Source organism: Mobula hypostoma, chromosome 14, assembly GCF_963921235.1.
Source record: "Mobula hypostoma chromosome 14, sMobHyp1.1, whole genome shotgun sequence".
NCBI lineage: Eukaryota > Metazoa > Chordata > Chondrichthyes > Myliobatiformes > Myliobatidae > Mobula > Mobula hypostoma.
Window position 1 is genome coordinate 885,002 of NC_086110.1, and position 23,905 is coordinate 908,906.

At 41.5% G+C, this 23,905-nt stretch overlaps 1 protein-coding gene across 2 annotated transcripts; it reads right to left on the reverse strand.

Annotated features, from left to right (window-relative positions):
- On the reverse strand, positions 1 to 23,905 carry LOC134356416 (tyrosine-protein phosphatase non-receptor type substrate 1-like). Of its 2 annotated transcripts, none has more exons than XM_063067356.1 (7): positions 23,859 to 23,905; positions 22,571 to 22,882; positions 16,801 to 17,127; positions 16,242 to 16,349; positions 4,604 to 4,647; positions 4,034 to 4,135; positions 1 to 3,863 (listed from the first exon to the last, which is right to left on the reverse strand). In XM_063067356.1, the coding sequence occupies exons 1-7, from the start codon at positions 23,902 to 23,904 to the stop codon at positions 3,735 to 3,737; spliced, it is 1,068 nt and encodes a 355-aa protein (XP_062923426.1). In that variant the 5' UTR covers position 23,905; the 3' UTR covers positions 1 to 3,734. The 2 variants fall into 2 exon arrangements, with proteins under 2 accessions (XP_062923426.1, XP_062923425.1); XM_063067355.1 differs by having other exon boundaries at positions 4,604 to 4,650.

A 23,905-nucleotide genomic window follows, 5' to 3' on the forward strand; every position in this document is an offset into this window, starting at 1 on the left:
AAAGGTAAGATGTCCAGAATATCGCTGGAAAAATTGACATGGAAATTTGAGTTAGGAGGGTTACAACTTCCAAATTTTAAGAATTATTATAAAGCAAATCAACTTAGATTTATTGACGAAATAAAACACGCGTGGATTACAATAGAATTAGATAAGATAGAAGAAATAACACCCGTAGGTTTTACATATAAATGGGAATGTAAATGGCTACGGAAAAAGCAAGAATCTCCTATATTAAAACATTAGATTGATCTATGGAATAAGACAAACGTTGATGATGAAATGAAGCAATCGTTATTACACCTTTGTTCCAAAACAGACTTATTCCTTTTACAATGATAATCAACTTTTATATCATTGGTACCGAAAAGGGATTAGATGTATAGGAGACTGTTATGAAGAAGGTATATTGATGTCCTTTGAACAATTAAAGAATAAATATAAAATATCCAATAACACTTTCTTTGGTTACCTTCAATTAAGGGCTTATTTAAGAGACAAACTGGGTCAAACAATGTTTTTGCCGAAACCTAATGAAATTGGAACTTTAATTCAAAAAGGAATTTATGTATAATCTGATTCAAAACCAGACACTTAAACTAGGAATCCTTAAGTCACGACAAATATGGGAAACTTATTTGAGTATTAATATTGATGAAACAAATTGGTCAAGACTATTTCTTGACAGTATGACACATGCAATAAATGTTCGACTCAGATTAGTACAATATAAATTTTGCACCAATTATATGTTACACCGCAAAAAAAAAGATTAAATTCAAACTTATCTGATAAACGCTAGTAGTAGAAATTAGTACTTTTTAACATTCTACTTCGTCCTGTTCCCAAATTCAACCTTTTTTGGGATAAATTTAAGAGATTTATTGGAACAAATTACTGGAACTCAACTTCCACATAACCCTGTATTATTTTTATTAGGTGACATTGAAGGGATAAAACCGAAACTTCAATTGAATAAATACCAGAAAGATGTTATAAAAATCGCATTGACAGTGGCCAAGAACGCTCTTGCAGTTCCTTGGAAATCGGATTCGTATTTAAGTATGGATCGTTGGATAAATGAAAGTTTTAGCTGTATTCCACTTGAAAAATGTACTTATGATTTAAGAGATAAATATGATACATTTTTGAATATTTGGCGCCCTTATTTACAAAAGATAGGTTGGTATTTATAGGTGCTCTGATAATGAAGATGTTGGTCCTTTGGGGAAAGAAACAAATAAATATATTATTTGTTTTTCTTTTCGAATCCCATGGAGCATGTGGAGACCTTCCTTCTTTCCTTGTTTTTCTTTTTCATTCTTGTCTTTTAGGTAGGGGTATGTATCGGGGGGAAGGGTTAAGGGGAGGGGGGAGGTTAGTTATTTCATGTAAATAAGTTTGAAAACTCAATAAAAATGGTAAAAAAAAACTATAAATTTGTAAACCTCCTCTTTTAAAAACATTATCCACTATCCTGTAAACAAGTCATAAGATTATATTATACATGTAACACGCCGCAAAAGGTTTCACTGCTAATATAATAGTCTTTCTGGGGATACAGAGTTTGTGTTAGGATGAGAAATAGCGGGTGCTTTGGAATGTGAGCTGGGTCCTTCGTTCGGTGGGATACGAAGAGAGAAGACGCTGGAGATAAGGAGAACTGGTCGTAGGATTCAACCCTGTGGAAGACCATTATTCGATTGAACCAAGGGCGGAGATCAACTGAAGATCGGTGAATATGAATTTTGGGAGGAGTTGAGATCCAACTTGTGCACATTTGACTGTTAATTACAATGGGCCCTTTGGGTTTTCTTTGTAAATTTATTTTACTAACACTTTAGTTAAGTTAAGATTCATAAATATAATTAATTTTATCGCATGTAGTGATCTGTTTGTTATTTCATGGCATCGAGTTGTAAAAGGGTTGCAAATTACACAGCATCCACACAAACTGCAGCCAGTCAGGGGAGCAAGGCGGGTTTCATATTGTAGAATTTAGATTATGTTTATCACAATATTCTTTGCTCCTTGATTGCATAAATTAATGCATTAGCCTTGATATAGTGCATATTATTTGCCCGTATATGTTATCCTATGATGTAAGATGGCACTAAAATTCGTCGTAAAAAACATATACCTGTTGTGCAATCTTTTAATATGCACAATGAGAAATTGTCAGACAAGTAAAGGTCAGCATGTAAAAGCCTATATCCGAAAGAACTGACAGGTACAGATGGAGATGTATTACTCCATGTTTGCACAGGTGCACAATCTTCACTGTTCCGTTAACAGAATTCAGTAGAACAGAGCTGCAGGCAGATTGTGGAAGGCTGCTAATTCATTGGGTTGTAGTAGTAGATTAGATGTTTTTTTTTTGTCCAATGTTGAGTGCGAGTTAATGCAAGGGAAATTCTAAACTGTATCAAAAATGTATTTTCAATCAGGTGGTAGGAGCTTTTTGAGGAAGTGGCATTACTCGTCTTCAAATGTGAGGATGCAGATAGCCCATCATTGAATGGACTGTGGAAAAATCCTTAGGAAACTGTCTCCAGAGTTTGCTAAGGTTCAAGGTGGACAAGAAAATGACAGCGTTGTTCTCAGAGTTGGGGTAGAAACTGGGGGAATTAAGAATTTGCGGATGTAAGCCTCTACTCTGTAGAGCGAGAACTGCTGACGCTCAGATGTGGAAAGGAATCTTAAAGTTGAGTACGTTTATAGTTGATATATTCTGATTTCAGACTGACCGGTATGATGACAATAGCGGTTCATGCAGGATACAGAGTGAATGATTGCAGTAAAATGGGGCAGCCAGGTATAGGAATTTGTTGTCAAAGTAGTACAATGTGGACAAATTATATTAAGATAGGTAGACATTACGATCTACACGTAGAGCAATAGTGAATAGACAATAGACAATAGGTGCCGCAGTAGGCCATTCGGTCCTTCGAGCCAGCACTGCCATTCACTGTGATCATGGCTGATCATCCACAATCAGTATCCAGTTCCTGCCTTATCCCCATAACCTTTGATTCCGCTATCTTGAAGAGCTCTATCTATCTCTTTTTTTGAAAGCATCCAGAGACTTGGCCTCCACTGCCTTCTGGGGCAGAACATTCCACATATCCACCACTCTCTGGGTGAAAAGGTTTATCCTCAACTCCATTCTAAATGGCCTACCCCTAATTCTTAAACTGTGGCCTCTGGTTCTGGACTCACCCATCAGCGGGAACATGCTTCCCGCCTCCTGCGTGTCCAATCCCTTAATAATCTTATATGTTTCAGTAAGACCCCCTCACAGCCTTCTAAATTCCAGAGTATACAAGCCCAGTCGCTCCAATCTTTCGACATATGACAGTCCCGCCATGCCTGGAATTCACCTTGCGAACCTGGTCAGTAAGCATATATCGCTGTGATATACATTACTAAAATTCCATAGAAGGCCAACACTGTATGTCTGATGTGTAAGAATGTGTAAAAGCGAATTTTAATCTGATAATATTCGAAGCTCAAAAGCCTTTGAGCATCTGATTACAAATTCTCGTGGAATAGATTACTTCGTAATGCACAAAGCCCGTTCTAGCTGATGATATTCTGTCGAGATGTTAAAAATAATGACAGAACGATTACGATAAGGTGCAGGAAAGTCGAAGTTCACAGGCTAAAGCGAAAGCACTGCAAAATTTCTTCCATCTTTGCACATAGTAACGCATTCATTCCTTGTTCACTTGTTGTTATTGACTGGTTTGCAACTTAGCATATTCTGAACGTTCGTCATTGCGTTCAAACTTTCTTGGCTTCTGTGAATCCGCCAATTCCAAAACGGCATATGTTGGATTATTATTGGCTCTCAATGTCCTTGTCTGTAAGTATTGAATAAAATAATAATTACTACATAGCAAATGTAAATTTAATCGTCGGCATATGCATTCGTAAGAGGCATGAACACGTGGTGTATTGGTTTGTTAAACTTTTGTCGATGTCATATATTCACCTTGACATCAACATTGAACTTGTTTTATGCTCATCCTACCTGGATGTACAATACTGAATCATCTTGAAAGTGGGCCTCTTTTCGTTTCGTTGACTTGGACCAATTTATTGCACTGTATTGCACCATATCGTTTAGTGGAACCTAGAAAAAAAAACAGGAAAATGGTATGCTATATGTACTTTACTGCATAATAAATTTAGCAAAATTCTTGCGCATACATAAAACATCAAACAAGCACTGTAATAGTTAAAACACTGAACATGGAATATACTAGAATGACATCAGCTGTATTATTCATTTGTCTATATCGAAGATGCTATTTAGTGTGTTGGAAGTGTAGTGGCGGAATAGTTTGATGGGATGGACAACAGAAAATACCACAAAACATTTTCAAATGAAATGTAAAACGCGACGTCCTGCGAATATTTAGTATGTATTTCCCACTCCCAGATATGAAAAGAAACGTTTACTGTAGCGTGGTTATTTATTTTCCTTTTACTTAAATAAAACAATGTGCCTGAATCTCGGGAAAAGAGCTATTTCATCTTTGGCTTCACAGTCGTACATTTATACAGGCGAAACATGATAGAAGGAATGACGAAAACCTACCTGTCTTTCAACAGGTGGCGTTTGTTCCGTTGCTTCCCCCGTTCCTGCTAAAGAAATAATTGAAAACTTCACAATGAACTGTTGATCTTTTTGTTCAAAATTTAACTGATATGAATCACATTCAATTCAACGATGATGCAGAACACAATGGTTAGTTTACTAAATGGAAAGCTTTGTCTCATATCATTTTTTTTCACTTTTTATTTAATTACAGCATACTCCCTGTACGGTGCTCGGTGAGTTCAGCTTGGTAAAATCTTTAATCAAGAAGTATATTCGTCTTTATTCATAATGGCTATATCTTTAGAACTAATAAAAGTAGGATTCGCCTTAGAAGATCTCTTCGTTCTCATAATTCCACACAAGATTAAGCAAATATACACCATGTGAAATGAGTGGGAGGAAAAGTTCTTTCTCTCAATCACGCACAAAAGTGAAATGGCATTTTGACTTTATTGCTAAAAGCAAGGGATCAAGAGAGTACCAATGCGACTTCTTTTTTGAGGAACAGCCCAGTCGCATTCCTGTATTACCTTCCACAATCAAGAAGTATAGCCGATACTACGATGTTTTGCAAATCTGTTGATACGTCTTTTGGCGCTGTAAAGTTTCGATACAACACTTAATTTATTCACATTAAGGAAACTAAGATCGTTGATAAGATCTCAATTTGATATAAATACTCTAAAGTTTCAATCAACTGTGAATACTGGTATACCCCCATTCACGCAAATTTGTCAGTGATTAACTCAGCTGGAAATGCCATCGAAGGAGATTCCCGTGGTGGAGCTGACTCGTGCTGACAGATTACTAGGCTCAACATAATATGACATTTATTAGTCTAGTCTAGAAATTTATGATGCTTTTGCTACTTAATTCAAAACATGCTGTTTCGAAAATGTTGAGCATTTATTTCGTTCTTAATCGGACATCACATTCTGCAAAAGGAGAAAAAGAGTGGCTTTTTCTTTGTCTTCAACCAGGTGAAGTCAAGTAAAAAAATAATTATTGTGCCTATTCGTGTACTCATGACCTGTGATGGTGTCCCTTCGCCACCGTAGAATCAAATGTACATCAATATATTTCGGAGTTTTTTTGGATTGTTGATGTGCAGAACTACTCTGTTCCATAACATGGGACCTAAAATACTGCTTCCCTCTGATTAAAATTTCCATCATACAATTTTCCATTCTCTATCTGTGGCTTCCTGCGCTGTTACAAAGAATCCAAATGCATACTTGGTAATTAGTAATTTATGCGCATTCCACTGGGAACTTAGCAACTTTCAGGGTTCAATATCAAATTCCGATATTTTGAATAATTTTAATTTCGTTTTGTCATTAGGCACTAGAGGCGGTCGGTGGGACTAGGTGACAGTTAGCGTTTGGCATGGACCAGAAGGGCCGAGATGGCCTGTTTCCTTGCTGTAATTGATATATGCTTTTTTTTAATATGTTATCTTTAAGTGGGAATTACTGCAAAGTTTCTGATCTGTGATATCGGAATTTTGTATGTGTTTGTTTACAGTAAAGAACCATAGACTTGTCTGTTGGGTATTTCAAATATATTTTGGATTTTATGATTTAGCAACAGCTTTGAATGCATTTCGTTTCCCTTTCCAATAATCCTCGTATCTCCGTCTGTCAGCCTTTCTGTCTATATATCTATGTAAAGTATGTATGCATTTATATATGTATGCATGAATGTAAACATATAAATCGATCTAATCTATCTATCTATCGATTTGTCTTTCTGTTTATCTGTCAGTCTGTCTGTCTATCTGTCTTATCGATGGAATGATCATTTAACTTGAATTGTCAAACAAAATTTTCTTTCTGCAGAATCCTGACGACATACTAAATATTGCTTATGTTTCTATTTTGAGGTTAGATCTACGGTGCTGTATCTTTCAATCTCTTTTCAAACTTACTTCCTTATAAAAATGATGGCTGATAAAACACAGATCGGAAGGCTACCGCAATGTCCTAAGGATGCTATTAAATATTCCCGTTTTGGCATTCCTTAAAGCATTTTCTCACTTATATGACGAAAATGTCTTGTTATTCAATCAAACGGTGCATCATTACCAATGGCAAATACTCCTTACTCGCCGTTGCTTACAGCTCTTCCATTTATGATTTCACTGAATCGAAAGTTATTGATGACAGTGTGATGGGTTGAGTGTTGGTTCAACAGCTTGGAAAAACGAAGATAATTCAAAAGAGATGGAGAGTGCATGAGAGATTACTAGTCTCCAGAATAAACAAAAGGCAAAAAAAATGTAATACTTATACATTTAATTTCTGATAACTAGCAGGCAAAATTTAATAAGGGTGATCAATACAAGACTGAAGGTCTTATATTTGAATCCACGTAGTATCTGGAATACTGTACATGATTTTGTTGTGTAGTTAGATATCGGCAGGTATGGCGTTATGGGCATCAATGTGCCATGGCTGAAAAATCATTGTTGGAAGCTTAACAATCAATGATCGATATTGTATTGCAAGGAAAGGAAAGTGGATAGAAGGGCTGGGTAGCTATCTTGATAACAAACGGCAATAATTTCCATTTAAAAAGCCCAGAACTTCAGAAGATGTAGAATCCTTGTGGGTAAAGTTAAGTAAGGGCAAGGCTAGAAAGCATGATGTGTGAGTGATATCTAGGTATCTGAGCGGTTCAAAGGATGTGGGTTGCAAGTCATAACAGGAGAGAGAAAAGGCATGTTTAAAAGAAGGTGAAGATACTCATCTGAGATTTTAATATACAGGCTGAGAAAATCAGGTTGGTGCTGGATCCCAAGAAAAGGAATTTTTAGAATGCATATAAGACAGCTTTTTAGAACAAGCTTTAGGAAAAGACAATTCAGCATCGGGTGCATTGAATTGAAGCAGATTCAATTAATGGCCGAATTGTAAAGGAAACCCGGGGAGGCAGCAAGTATAGTATGATAATTTGAGAGGAAAAAGCTAAAATCAGATGTATCAGTATTACAGTAGAATTAAGGGATTTACAGTAGCATCGGATAAGAGGGGGTACTAGCACATATGACACCATATCGGCACCAATTGGTGTTGCTTGGAGCAATTCAGATGGTGAAATATGTATACATTCCAAAGAACATACTAAAGTGACCTTAGCTGGCAAGGCATTTGCAATACAAATGAAATTAAAAGAGAATGCGTTTAATATAGCAAGAAAAGTGCGAAGCTAGAGGATTTGGAAGTTTTTATAAACCAATAGAAGATAAGAAAAAAAAACAGGAAAGAAGAGAAAAGAACGAACATGAAGGAAAACTGACCAATGGTAGTAAAAGAGGATACCGGCAATGTTTCGGATATGTAAAGAGTAAATGAGAACCGATAATGGTAGATAACAGCTGGACGAGGTGGACTACATGTCTTTGTCCTGAAAGAGGTTGCTGAAGAAATGCGGGATATATTAGTAATGATCTTTAAAGAATCACTAGATCCTGGAATGCTTCCAGAGCATTATATGAGTTCATTAGTTGGTAGGATGTAGGAACCGTTTACCTATTTATCTATCGATTTATTTATTTGTTTGTTTACTTTGTTTGTTTGTTTGTTTGTTTGTTTATCTATCTATCTATCTGATTAACTGTCTATTTATGTATCTGTTTACTGAGATGCCGTGTGGACGAGGCCTTCTGTGTCATAAGGAGGTGGCTAGGAACGGACCCAAGAGCAATTGGACCCACGGACACTGAAGTACTAGGGACAGGACTAGTATACAGAGCGAGGGCAAGGAGTTGGACAGGAAAACCGGGAACCAGGAGCAGGACTGGACAAGAGAGCTAGGAGCCCTTGTTTGGACTCCGAGCCAGAGACTGCACAAGGACACAGACTGGGTCTTGCCTCTGGCTCGAACCCCAGAACTAGGCAATGACGAGGCTTTGCTGGCACGCAGAACGAGGCTGGAGTCTTCAGGCTTGAGGCTAGAGACTTGAGGCAAGGCTTGGCAAGAGGCAGGAGGCTGGAGTCTTCAGGTTTGAGGCGAAAAACTTGAGGCGAGGTTTGGCAGGTGGCTGGAGTCTTCAGGCTTGAGGCGAGAGGTTAAAGACTTGAGGCGAGGCTTGGCAGGATGCGGGATGCTGGAGTCTTCAGGCTTGAGGCTAGAGACTGGATGCGAGGGATGGCAGGAGGCAGGAGGCTGGAGTCTTCAGGCTTGAGGCGAGTGGTTAAAGACTTGAGGCGACGCTTGACAAGAGGCTAGACGCTGGAGACTTCAGGCTTAAGGCTAGAGGCTAGAGGCTTGAGTCGAGGCTTGGCAGAGTCTTCAGGCTTGAGGCTAGAGGCCAGATACTTTAGGCGAGGCTTGGCAGGAGGCAGGAGGCTGGAGTCTTCATGCTTGAGGCTAGAGGCCAGAGACTTTAGGCAAGGCTTGGCATGAAGCAGGAGGGTGGAGTCTTCAGGCTTGAGGCTAGAGTCTAGAGATTTGAAGCGAGGGTTGGCAGGAGGCTAGAGGCTGGAGATTTAAGGCTTGACGCTAGAGACTTGAGTCGAGGCTTGGCAGGAGGTTGGAGTCTTCAGGCTTGAGGCTAGAGGCTAGAGACTAGAGGCGAGGCTTGGCAGGAGGCAGAAGGCTGAGTCTTCACGCTTGAGGCTAGAGGCTAGAGAATAGAGGCGCCTCCTGGGCAGGGCACGGTACTCCTGCGCAGAGAGCAGTACTCCTGGACAGGTCGCGGATCACCACCCGACAGAGGCAGGGGACAGGAAGGGAAAAAAAAACAACCGTAGGTAATGGCAATGCGGCCTCGCCTACCAGACAGAGGCAGAGGTTAGGAAGGGACAGAACCAACCGTAGGTAACGGCAACACGGCCTGGCTTACCCCACGGAGGCAAAGGACAGGAAGGGACAGAACCAGCTGCAGGCTAATGGCAAGACAGCCTGACTTACCGGCGGAGGTAAGGGACAGGAATGGAGCTAAGTACGGGGTGGCTGCAGGACAAGACGGAAGGCGAGACGAGGCGAGAATTAGCAGCAAGACCAGGCAAGGCTTCAGGCAATGCAAGGTGAAACGAGAAATTCAGGCAAGGCGACAGTTACCAGCAAGACAAGGCAAGGTTTCAGGCGAGGAAACAGAAGGCAGAGGAAGGGATACAATGAGTAAGGACAAGAACAATCTAGCAGCCACGCCCTGGTCTCTGAAGGTATATGTTCAACCAGCCCCAAAGAGCATCAGCTGCCTCAATTAGAGCTCAGCAAGAACAGAGAAGGGATAGACAGGAAAACCTGGAGCAAGGGTCGATAGACCGGACCGGGTACCGGAATACGGACTTCACGGACCGGACCATGATATTCTGGCCCTTCGAGCTGTGCCACCCTGCAAACTCCGATTTACTCGAGCCCGGTCAAGGGTAATGCACGACCAACAATGAATTTACTATCCGGCACGTTTTTGGATACATTCTACGTGGAGAAACGGGCAGCTGACGTCGGAATTGAACTCCAAATTTCGACGTTATGACTATCAATATGCCGGTGATGTTTCGGGTAGGCACATTCCATAGACTAAAGAGAACATTGTTTCCTTAAAGGAAATCTTGCCTGCCATATCTGTTGGAATTCTTTGATGGGCACAACAGAAAACGGAGAGCATCGGATGTTATTTTCTTGGATTTTCAGATGGCATATTTGCAAGGCCCGAAACGAGGCTGCAGATCACAGAAAGGATGCTATCATGGGTAGTTTGGTTAAGAGGAATGAGATGAACAGTCAGAATAAAAGGGGCTTGTGAATATTAGTGTTGCACAAGTATCGATGCTGGGACTGCCTGTTTGCACATTATATGTCAATGATGGAACATCGATTTTGTCAACGTTGTGAACGATACGTAGGTGGGTGCAGGGGCAGATAGTGTTGAGGATGGACGGAGTCGGCAGTAGAACTTAGAAAGCTTGGGGGGATGAGCAAAGAAATGGCAAATGAAATAAAGAGCAGGAAAGTGTATGGTCATACACTTTTATAGAAGGAATAAAGGTGAATACTATTTTCTAAACGGTAAGGAATGTTCATATGTCAGAAGTGCAATAGGACATTGCAGCTCCTCGTGAATAATTTCGCTAAGCTTAAATTGTGAGTTGAGTTGGTGGTCAGGAAGGCAAAGGCACTGTTACCATTTACTTCGAGAGGACTAGAATACAAAAGAAAATATATAATACCAAAGCTTTATAAAGCATTATTCATACCGCACGTGGAGTGTTATGAACAGTTTTGTGCACCATATCTAAGAAAGGATGTGCTGCCATTGAAGAGGGTACAGATAATGTTCACGAAATTATCCTGGGAATGAAATGTTTAACGTATGAAGAGCGCTTGATTGCTCTGGGCCTGTACCAGCTGACGTTTATAAGAATGAGAATGGACGTGGGGCGGCCATCTCATTGAAAGTTATGGAATATTGAAAGACCTTGATAAAGGGAACGTGCAGATGATGTTTCCAGCAGTGGGACACTTGCGGACATGAGGATGCACACTCACAGTAGAAGGTCGTCACTTCAGCACAGAGATGAGAAGGAATTTTTTGAGGCAAATGATACTTGATTAGCAACGACATCCGTCACGCTATATCGTTGGACCCAAGCACAGGATCACACAGAGACCCAAAATGCCTGCAAGTGAACATTCCAATAAGAGTCAAGTGTTCAGGGATAAGTAACTGGACAGATGCAAAGTCTTGGAAAATTAATCGCAGACACCCTAGAACAACAGATTCTTAAATGTAAACTTGCAGAGACCGAACAATAACACGTAAAACACTCAAAGCGCAACAATACAGATAACTCTAAGGCATAAAAAAAGAGCATACACAACAAAAGCAACAGAAAAATACTCAGAGACTTCGGAATACTCTACTGACGACCCGAGGTCGTAACAGATCCCGTCTCACTATGCCCGGCACCGGACAGCCAACGATTATCTGGATGCAACCGATAGATTTATGAAATAATGCCAGGATGCAAATATTCATGGAAGGAACGCAACACCGTCCCTCCGAATCATATCCCTCCCAGTCTACCAAGAACTGTAGTTCTTCCCGTAATATTCGTGAATGAAGCAGTCTGTGGACTGTGTAGACAATTACACTGCCTGCGATCCTTGGTGTGAGGAGATGGCTTAGGAATCGGGGCCAATGGGCTACAAAGTAAACGTTTCAAACGTGGATACATGAATGGTGGAATGTATTTTCAGACAGCAAGATAGTTGTAGCTTGTATGTCACCGGGTTAACTTCTTTTTCTTGAAAGGGGCTGATTAAACGAGGGGCAATTTTGCGAGATTCGAGTTTAAGAGGACGATATTTAGGGGGAAAGTTGACTCAGACCAGAAGATTGGAAGTCTGTGTGGGGCGCCTGTCCTTGCACGGACACTAGAGCAATGTGTGATTAAGTGCCTAGCACAAGGACCCAAACACGAACGCCTTAACTACTTGGCCGCGGGCCCAACATATTCAGGTGATATTTAGCTGAAAGCCAACGCCGCTGACCAATATAGAAAGAGCGGAGCGGCTGTCTCTTTCTGTTCACCTTGGCCGGTTGCCGGGATAAACTCGCGTCCAGGGTCTTTCTGGCTTTCAGCCACCTTTCTTTTCAGCTCTGAACAAATTGTTAGGCTGAGGGGATACCAAACTTGGCCTCCGGATCAAGGAACGGAAGAGGCTGAAACCCAATTTGACATTCGAAAGGTGTCATACGCAATGATGAATTTTGAGATGTATTGATGGGCGAACTCCCGCAGATTAAATGGTCATCCAACATGATAGATGAACGGATACTAGGCAGTGACGTTTTCGCTCCAGGTCATGGTTCATCCTCTTAGTCTGTCTATTACTCTGACAATGGGACCATCAGGGATGACTTACAAAATGCTTTTCAGAATTTGGATGTAAATTAAGGACATGTGTCAGAAAAAATATCAGTGAGGAAAACGTGTACACAAATCCTGCTGTATGAAAACTTCAGCGGTTTCTCGCGATGATGGTAGGTTGGTTCGAGGGATGAATCGGCAATCTTCGAAAAACCTATCGACCACAACTAAAATATTGGAAAAGGGATGTAATGGGGCAGACAGTTATATAAATGTAGAGAAAGCTGAGACAAAGGACCTGAAGGAATGGATAAAGGTTGAAGAAAGCCTTCAGGAGAAGAAATAGGATCTTAACGAGTACGTATGTCCGAAGCCTGCACGAAACATCCGTGTATATACCGGGCACCCAGGATCTTCTTTTAATTAACTTAAGTGTCCACGTGATACCCAGGTGACTTGTTATCTTGGAATTGTGTCCCCATTAGACAAGACAAATAATTCACTAATCCTGCTGAAGGGTCTCTGCACAAAACATCGTCAGTTCTCTTTTTGTAGATGCTGCCTGGCCTGCTGAGCTCCTCCAGCGTTTTATGTGTTGCGTCGATTTTCAGCATCTGCAGATTTTCTCTTGTTTGTGAAAGGAGAAGTAATCGACTAGAGGCACCACCTTCTGGAACCTGGTTATTTCTTCAAAGTTTTGTCTAACTTGGGAATCAACATTCCGGAAAATGAGGGCCATGTCCATTTCTCTAATTAAACCTTCAACGGGTTCCAACGTGTCCACCATACCTTGGGCTCGAATTGTCTCTATAATCCACCAGTCTTCTCATTTTTATACGCAGTACGATATATTATAATAAAATTAAAACGATTAAAAACAACAATCAGCCGGCTTACCGGGTATTATTTCTTTTCTCGTCCCGAATAGGAAATAAATTATAAGCGTTTATCGGGTCCAGTTTTGTGAAAATAGTACAAAAATTCAAACTCTGTGTATTTTAGTGGCAAGGATAGGGATGTTTAACGGTTATTTTATTAAACCCCCTATAATCTATGCAAGGCCTCAACTCCCATCTGTTCCAGTTACAAAAAGGAGCACCGTGCAGGGTCTCAGTAACCCTGGGTCGAGTGCCTCATGAATATACTTGTCCAAGGCCAGATTTACAGGTCCTCATAGGAGAAAAAAAAATCATCGTGGTGGTCGACGGCTTCCTGATAATCACACTATGGCACAATCATACACGCCGATCGGGAGATAGTATAGTTACCATCTGTTCATTAATACCCTCAAGAGAGTCGGAATACTTTTTGAGATCATCCAGGGTCGCAAGCTTGTGAATGTTAAAGGCAGACTTGGAAACACGGGTGACAGACTTGAGAACGGGGGAAGCTTCCGGAAGGAAGCTGGAAACCCCGTCCAGGATATTGCCAGCAGACCAGACGATAACGGGGCTCTGCTGCGGCACCCACCGATACCCTAACGTGAGAGAGATCTCAGGGGAACAGTTAATGTGAAATCTAAGAACTGAATACCAGAATGGCCCCGTATCCGAAAGCGGGTGTGTCACTGAACAATGACATAACCTTTTCTGGCTCAAGTGGTCTACAATCAAGGACGGTGACTGTCCAGAAATTGGGACTGCCAACAGTCGGGAAACCCCCAGATTAAAAAAAAAACCTGCGAGCAGGAGTCTATAAAGTTTCCAAATGGCCAGTCACTTGTAGCCCAGGTAATATACAGGACACATTTATCCCAGAGGTCGTAGGATTAGGGATGTATTTGGGATCATTACAGACATCCCTCTACTGAACGGCCCTTCGAGCTACCCGATCTCTCAAGACAAGCTGGGCGCAAGTGCTCGGTTTTTTCGCAATAAAAAAACTGTCTGTCTCTCACCCTCCTGTCCCGCGCACAAGGGGTGAGACGGGTCCTGCCGAATTGCGTGGTCTGTTCGGTTGCGGATGGGGAAGCTCGCAGTGAGGAACTTGGAGAGTAGAAATTGTGGTTGAAGAACAGGGAAAATGGGAATCATATCTGGTGAACTCGCCATGACGCCCCAGCTGGCCCTTGGATGTTCGAATATCGAGTCGGGGAGTGAAGTTAATCAGTCCATTAAGGTCTTGATCCAGTTTACGCCTCTCCAGTTCGCCCTTCAGCTTTGCACTTAGACCTCTGCAGAACATGACAAAGATTTCCACCCCCCTCTCAAGTGCCAGTGTCTGACTCACAATATTCGAGTACTCGGTCACGATCTGTAACGCTCGTCGCTCCGAGAAGTCTGCTAACCCACCTTCTCCACCCCACCCCCTTGCACGAAAGGGTGATTGAAGACCGTGCCTAAGGCTCTCGTGAACGAATGGTCGAGTATTCGGGAACATCTGTCCGTCATGGCGCCGTAGACCACGCCAGAGCCTTCACCGACAGTAGGAAGATCATACATACCACGTTGCTACGTTCAGTGGGAAACGTGAAAGGCAGCGAATGGAAGACCAGATAGCGCAACGCTGGGAACCCACGACAAGGCTCAGCGTTCCGGGATTGGACGGGTTTCGGACCTTTCGACACCGTCTGGCACATTTGGCGATGTTTCTGACTGCGTGGCTCCGTGGGCCTCTGAGCAGGGCTTGAAGGACAAGGCCAGCTGTTGCAGTATCTATTCGTGCCGACCGACTGCCCCAGCTGCCGTGCCAGAGCAGACCGAACGTCGAATCCTGCTGGATCAAGGGTCCCGTACGTTCTGTCACGTTACATCGCCGGACCAATGAGCAGAATCACACAAAAATTCGAACAGATAAACAAAGCTAGGAATTCTATAAACAGTTCAAAATAGTGGAATTCACAAGGACATAAATCGCTCCTTTTCACACTGCCAAAATATCAGAGGATCAGAACAACTGAGACACCGAGGGATTAGCACTCGAGGGCGCCAAAGAAGCCGTGCCCATCTGATAAAACCCCAGAATCATAACAAGCTTTCAAGTAACCATTCTAAAAGCGACAACAGTACAAGGATACTTAATTAGATACCTGCAAAGTTTCAAAGAATTAGTTGGAACTATCCAAGGAGAGTTGCAGTTTCTGTATAAACAAGAGAAGACCTAACAATAACTTATAAAATACCTGAATAGAAACAAAACAGATAATTATAAGTAAAAGCACAGCACACAAAGAAGTGGGCAGTAGAAAACCTGGAGCTTCAGAGTACTCGACCGATGACTCGAAGTCATGACAGGCATCCAGATTTACCGGGAGAAGGGAGGAGAATGAGAAGGAGAGAGACAATAAAATACCAATGCTTGCTTTATGAATAGGTCCAATAGCCTGCTTCTGCTTTATTTGTTATGGTGTTATGAATATATATGTTCCAGATTCATGGTTTAAACACTGCAAACTTATTTGAGAGTAATTGGTAACAAACAACCTTTCCATCGAAATTTCCAGTTATTCAGTTAAGACTGACATGATGCTCATTGAACAAGTGATTTGTAACTGAATTGTATAAGGAGTATATACAACTGAAATTGTGACTAACTGTGAAGCAAGAAATCCATTGTAAAAGCGGAATGTTGTCAGAATATTTGCTGTATCCGGTTACCAGCAGCTCTTGAGACAATTGTCAAGTTTAGTTGATTCCTAAAGCACCCTTACAAGTTGTCTTCGTACATTAAATATTGCACTGTTCATTTGCTAGTGATGTCGATGTAGGAGTGCTGTGACTAAGCCTGTTATCATATTAATCTATTCCATCGTATTCACTTCAATTAAATCACGAAGATACCTCTGAAGCTGAAGTAAATTCAGGAATGCATACCTCTAAGTTTCCTGAACTTCATTACACATGCGATTGTGATGAAAGACAGGAATAAGAATCCACATCCTGCGAATCCATAGACTATATTCCACCTTCTGCTCTTGAAACCTTGAAGGAAAAAAAAAAGAAACACCAAATATCATGTAGAAATGTGATTTGTGAGGTACATTGAGTATTGTGGGAGCTCGTATCAATGTCCTGGCTCTACGCGCACACACACACATGCATACACACACACACACACACACACACACAGCACACACACACAGCACACACACACACACACACACACACACACACACACACACACACACAAAGCTGTGCGATATCTGCACCAATAACTTTTAGATTGTTGTTCTTTGTTGCACGTCGTTGCCCTTCTATAGATCATGGTTTCCAGTTCAATTCGGACATTAAAGTGTTGTAGCACATTCCGCCTCATCTTTCTGGGACACAGCTATCTTTTAACACACCCATGGTGCTGTAGAATGTAACTAAAATAATCTGTGGGAATTTATTTCTGGATGCTATTTGTGATTAATAGAATTAATTTGCTTACCTCGAATGTTTGTTGTACTCGTTACGCTCTCTGGAATGAACCGGATGTCGGTTTTCGTTTGTTCCGTAGGATGGTTTGCCAGGCAAGTGTAAGTAGCCCCGCTCTTGACAGGCGATGCCTCCTCCAAAATGCTGGAAACGACATACAGACCACTTGCACTTAAATGCAATTTTGATTGTATCCCGGTCTCAACCGTTAAACCATTCTTGTACCAAGAAATGTTGATGTTCTCTGGGTAGAATTCGGCAGTTGTACATTCAAAAATGACAGCCGCTGAACCATTGTTTTCTGTTTCATTGTATGTAATACTTAATGGGCTTGGCGGGACTGCGGAACAAAGTGAAAAAAAACAAGTTTCGAAATGATTAAGATCACCAATAATGTAAACCCCCGTCATTTCCTAAGAGATAAAACAAAACAATATAAGTTATTTTCCATCACAAGCGCGTAGCTATTAGTTATTCACATCATTGAATCATTTAAGGGTTACATTTTAAGCTGAAGGTTGTCAGAGCCGGAGGGAGGGGTAGTGCCCCTGAAATGCTTCCAATGGTGTGGGTCTCAAATAGCCTATAACAACAAAGTTCAGCTTCTGACAGTCACATGCGGCTTAGCTATTAACCCCCGCAAAACTGTTTCTCCTGACAGCTGAGGGGGCCAAGGCGGGAAGTTTCTGTCTTCGTTCTTGAAAACTCCAGTGAATACAGCCCCAGAGCCATCAAACCGTACTTAAATGTTAACCCTTTCATCTACGCGATCATTCTCGTGAACATGTTCTAGGCCCTTTCAAATATGAACACATTTTCTAAGATAAAGCGGCAACCCCGATTTTACCAATGCCTTCTACAGTCGCGAATTACAATCTTTCTTTTATATTCTATTCCTCTCGAAATAAATGCGAACTTTTCTTCTGCCTTTCTTCCCACCGACTCGGCATGCAAGGTAACCTTGAGGGAATCATGCACGACTACTCCCAAGTCTCTTTGCACCTCCGATTCCTGCAACTGATCACTGATTAGAAAACATTCCATGCCCTTATTTCCTCTACCAAACTACATGACCATACATTTCCCTGTATATGTACATTCTAATCGATTAACTCAAGCAACACACACAAAACGCTGAAGGAACTCAGCAGGCCAGGCAGCATCTGTGGGAAAAAGTACAGTCGACGAATCTGACCGAGACCCTTCGGCAGTTCCTTAAAAATTGACGCCGCCTTCCCGAGGCACCGATCTGAGAAGATAGAAACACAGACATAAAGAAAATAGGTGCAGGAGTAGGCCATTCGGCCCTTCGAGCCTGCACCGCCATTTATTATGATCATGGCTGGTCATCCAACTCAGAAGCCCGCCCCATCCTTCCCTGCATACCCCCTGACCCCCGTAGCCACAAGGGCCATATCTAATTCCCTCTTAAATATAGCTTATGAACTGGCCTCAACTGTTTCCTGTGGCAGAGAATTCCACAGATTCACCACTCTCTGTGTGAAGAGTTTTTCCTAATCTCGGTCCTAAAAGGCTTTCCCTTTATCCTCAAACTGTGGCCCCTCGTTTTGGACTCCCCAACATCGGGAACAATCTTCCCGCATCTAGCCTGTCCAATCCCTTTAGGATCTTATACGTTTCAATCAGATCCCCCCTCAATCTTCTAAATTCCAACGAGTACAAGCCCAGTTCATCCAGTCTTTATTCATATGAAAGTCCTGCCATCCCAGGAATCAATCTGGTGAACCTTCTTTGTACTCCCTCTATGGCAAGGATGTCTTTCCTCAGATTAGGGGACCAAAACTGCACACAATACTCCAGGTGCGGTCTCACCGTGGCCTTGTACAACTGCAGTAGTACCTCCCTGCTCCTGTACTCGAATCCTCTCGCTATAAATGCCAGCATACCATTCGCCTTTTTTCACCGCGTGCTGTACCTGCATGCCCACTTTCAATGACTGGTGTATAATAACACCCAGGTCTCGTTGCACCTCCCCTTTTCCTAATCGGCCACCATTCAGATAATAATCTGTTTTCCTATTTTTGCCACCTAAATGGATAACTTCACATTTATCCACAATAAATTGCATCTGCCATGAATTTGCCCACTCACCCAACCTATCCAAGTCACCCTGCATCCTCTTAGCATCCTCCTCACAGCTAACACTGCCACCCAGCTTCGTGTCATCCGCAAACTTGGAGATGCTGCATTTAATTCCCTCATCCAAGTCATTAATATATATTGTAAACAACTGGGGTCCCAGCACTGAGCCTTGCGGTACCCCACTAGTCACAGCCTGCCATTCTGAAAAGGTCCCGTTTATTCCCACTCTTTGCTTCCTGTGTGCTAACCAATTCTCCACCCAACCAATACCTTACCCCCAATACCGTGTGCTTTAAGTTTGCACACTAATCTTCTGTGTGGGACCTTGTCAAAAGCCTTTTGAAAATCCAAATATACCACATCCACTGGTTCTCCCCTATCCACTCTACTAGTTACATCCTCAGAAAATTCTATGAGATTCTTCAGACATGATTTTCCTTTCACAAATCCATGCTGACTTTGTCCGATTATTTCACCGCTTTCCAAATGTGCTGTTATCACATCCTTGATAACTGACTCCAGCAGTTTCCCCACCACCGACGTTAGGCTAACCGGCCTATAATTCCCCGGTTTCTCTCTCCCTCCTTTTTTAAAAAGTGGAGTTACATTAGTCACCCTCCATACCTCAGGAACTAGTCCAGAATCTAACGAGTTTTGAAAAATTATCACTAATACATCCACTATTTTTTGGGCTACTTCCTTAAGCACTCTAGGATGCAGACCATCTGGCCCTGGGGATTTATCTGCCTTCAATCCCTTCAATTTACCTAACACCACTTCCCTACTAACATGTATTTCGCTCAGTTCCTCCATCTCACTGGACTCTCTGTACCTTACTATTTCTGGAAGATTATTTATGTCTTCCTTAGTGAAGACAGAACCAAAGTAATTATTCAACCAAACTGATGATGTCTTAGATGCCACGGAGGCTGGTACCCATGACGGAGCTGATTAATTCTACAACTTTCTGTGGTCTCTTTTGATCCGGTGCTGTAACCACCGCTCCCCCCAGCCCAAATACCAGATTGACCGTGACATTGAGTACAGAAGCTGGAAGGCGTCAATCAACTTTATAAACTGTCAGTGACACTTTGACATTTGGAGTAACGCCTGACGTTTTGGTTCTGATTCCCCGCCCCCCCCCCCCCCCCCCCCGCTGGACATATACAAACCCTGCGGTGATGGGAGACTGCAGTAATTGACCTTTCCTGCTGACCTGGCAGTTCGCTGCAGTTTTCGTCTACTGTGAGAGGACGCTGCACCAAACCAGACAATAATGGCTGACTCGAGAATATTCTCTGCGATGGCAGTGTAGGATTGGTCTCTGGGGAAGGTAGAGTTTTATCAATTGCCGCAAGAAATAGATCCTCTGCCGAGCCTTTTTTTTTACTGCTCACCGGAAGTCTCGTGAAATTAAGATGCCCATGAACCTGAAATGTTGAGCTGTAGAGTTGCGATGATCAGTGTGTTGGCAGATGTAATCTATAGAAAAAAATAATGCACAGGGAATTTACAAGGATGTTGCCTGGACTGGAGGGTGTGCCTTATGAGAATAGGTTGAGTGAATTTGGCCATTTCTCCTTGGATCGACGGAGGATAAGAGGTGACTTGATAGAGGTGTATAAGATGTTGAGGGTCATTGATTGTGTGGATAGCCAGAGGCTCTTTTCCAGGGCTGGAATGGCTAACATTGGGGAACATAGCTTTAACGTGCTTGGAAACTGGTACACGGGGTATGTTTTTTTTTCCAGCAGAGAAGGTAGTGGGTTCCTGGAGGTTGATACAGTAGTGTCTTTAAAAGAGACACTTAGATAGGTATATGGAGCTAATAAAAATAGAGGGCTATGCTCTAGGAACATTTCAGGTATTTCTAGAATAGGTAAATGGTCGACACAACCTTGTGAGCCGAAGGTCCTGTAATGTGCTGTAAATTTCTAAGTTATATATTTTCTGTTCTATAGTGTACTCCACCTGCAACTTTTTATTCCCCGTTCCGGTCATCTAAGACCTTCTGCAGACTCCTCAATAACACTTGCCTCTTCATCTATCTTTGTATCGTCCCCCGTGGAATACCACTAATACCACCGGCAGGCAGCCAGAAAAATCCCCTTTTATTCCCACTCTTTGCTTCCTGCCAATCAGCCAATCTTCTATCTATGCTCGCATATTCCCTGCAATACCATGTGTTGTTATCTTGTTCAGCCACCACGTGTGCGGCACTTTACCAAAGGGCATCTGTAAATATAGGTAAACACCATCCATTGACTCTTCTTTGCCTATCCTTCGTATTATTTCCTCAGAGACACATAACACCGTTGTCAGGCAAGTTTTCAAATTAAAGAAACCATACTGACTTTAGCCTATGTTATCATGGTTCTGCACGTATCCTGTAACGTCAGCCTTAACAATGAATTCTTAAACCCTACCAACCATTTAAGTCTAATTGTCCTGTAACTTCTTGGTTTCGCCTCATTCTGTTCTTAATGAATGAGTGACATTTGCAGTTTTCCCGTCCTGCAGAACCATTCGAGATATGCTGATCTTGAATGGTCACTCGTGATGCCTTCAAAATTCCTTCAGCAATCTCTTTCAGAATCCTGAGCTGCAGTCCATTGTTATAGGTAATTTTTCTAGCTTCAGATCCTTCAGCTTCCCAAACATATGCTCCATAGTAGTAGTGACTACCCTCACTTCTGCCCCGACACTCTCCCATTTATGCAATACTGCTGTATCTTCCACTGTGAAAACTGACACAACAAAAAGTTATTGATTTTGTCCACCATTTCTTTGTCTCCGGAACTATCTATCCAGAGTCATTTTACCGTGCCCCCATCCATTCTCGCCTCTGCTTTACTGTTTATATAGCTGAAACAAACTTTTTAATCATTTTTTGTATCATTCGTTAGTTAACCTTCCCAATTCATCTTTTACTACCTTATTGATTTTCTGTTTTCCAATCGTCCAAATTTCCACTAATGTTTTGAGGACTGATAAGCCTTCTCTGTTGAATTTCTAGTGTCCTTGAAATCCCCGCAGATGGTTGATTCATCCTCCATTTAGAATACACCTTCTTTAGGAAAAACTTTCTAGCTTCTTCCAAAATGTTCTCAGAAACTCCAGCTATTGCTGTTATGCTAGTGTCCACTTCCAGTCAATTTTGCCCCGCTCCTCACTCATGTCTCTGTGGTTCCCTTTACTGTACCCATTAGGGCTAGAGTTAACCCTAAACTTAAGCCTAATCCTAATCCTAGTATAGAAACATCTGATTCTAGCTTCTTCTCTTTCACACAGTACGTTAAATTTCATCATATTATGATAATTGACCCGTATGCGTTCCCCCACTATAAGCTCTCTAATCGAATCCGGATCATTATATAACAGCCAATCTAGAATTGTCTTTTCCCCTAGAAGACTCAACCCAAGCTCTTTAAAGCATTCCGTAGTACATCAGAATTCCTGAAACAAAGGTTCACAACTGCAACCACCTCATGAAACATTATTTCAGATCGTATTTACCGTTGAAGAAAAAATAGTTAAATTTCCTGAAGGCAAGCAGTGTACGAATCTGGCGCGAATGAAAGTATAAAAAAAATATGTAGACTACTACAGATAACGCGTTATTACTGTTTAATGATATTTTAAATATTTATAGAATGCATTTGCATTCAAATTACACCTACCATGAACAACTAATTTTGTTCCAGTTCCATTTGACATTGGTTCAAGCTGCTTTTTCACTCCGCAGTAATATAATCCCCTGTCACCGACGCTGATATTCAGCAGTTGAAAGGTGGCTTTTCCTTTTTCCAGCGGTGAAAAACGTTTTCTACTGTCATTAACAGACTGCAGTAATCCTTGCTCTCCAACTTTCCACCAGTAAACATCAACGTCTGGGTTTTCCATCAAGTACCCTACTCCACAATAGAACATTGTGCTTTCACCGACAACACGATTGCTGAGCTTAGGAGACTGCGATACCTTAATCTGAGCTTCTGCAATTAAATCAAATAAAAGTCGTATATGTGACAAAAAAAAAACATGCTGTTGACAACAAGGATATTTTTGGCAATAGGTGGTATTTTTTTTAAATAACAGAGCGATAATATACATTACGTGTGCACAGCAGGTTTTACTTCTTGTCGCCAAACAACCGAATAACGCAGTTTTCAATCGCCACAAGAATAGTGCTAATAATAATTAGTGGTGACCAATGTTCCTGTTGTATTAAACATATTTTTCACTTCCAGCGTAAGCACTTTTACATACCTTCCTTTCTCAATTGAGTTTCTATTACTTCATCAACGCATCTTCACAGACATCTACTTTGTCTATTGTTTTTCTTTATTTTATGTGCAAAACATGTTCAATGTGCCAATTAATTTATTTCGAAAAGTGCCCGAAAATGACAGTAGGATTTTTATCAGACAATCTTAAAAGATATCCCTAATATATTTCACTTCGGAACTTTATCTAAAACATTTAGGACCTCGGCTCGGTTTCGATTACCTCTGCTTAATTCTCATCTACAATAATTCAAAAACATAATCCTAGCTGGCGTTGTAGGAGCAGCAAGAAATAATTAAAACGCTACATCAATTTTCAACATTTTTGTAAATTCAGCATTATTTGAGAATATTTGTCAAATATTACGTGGGAAAATATGTACATATAGTTGGTGACAGAGCGATGGTTGTACTGTGAAACTCACTCGAACGAATGTCTTCAGAGCACAAAGTCCTTTGTTGGAATTAACGGAATAAAAATTGTATCTGCATCTAGGACAAGATTTGTAGAAGAGTAAATACTATGACTACCTGCGCGTTATCGGAAGGAACTGAGACACGATTTTTAAAAAAAGTTACAATGCCAAACTCCTTCATATTACCATCGAAAATGTAGCATTGACATTTACTTGTTTTGGGAAGCAACACAAAAGGGAGAAATCATTAAGATAATATTAATACGTACCAGCGCAAATAAGCTCAACGGCCAAAAACCATGAAAATGCGAACATG

What these genes read in the sequence shown, in the direction of transcription:
- LOC134356416 (XM_063067355.1), bottom strand. Translation starts at nt 23,904, where the DNA reads ATGTTCGCATTTTCATGGTTTTTGGCCGTTGAGCTTATTTGCGCTG. An exon ending in CGTTGAGCTTATTTGCGCTG is followed by an intron (nt 22,883 to 23,858) that starts GTACGTATTAAT and finishes ATTTAATTGCAG; the next exon opens with AAGCTCAGATTAAGGTATCG. An exon ending in CGCCACCTGTTGAAAGACAG is followed by an intron (nt 4,136 to 4,603) that starts GTAGGTTTTCGT and finishes TTTTTTTTCTAG; the next exon opens with GTTCCACTAAACGATATGGT.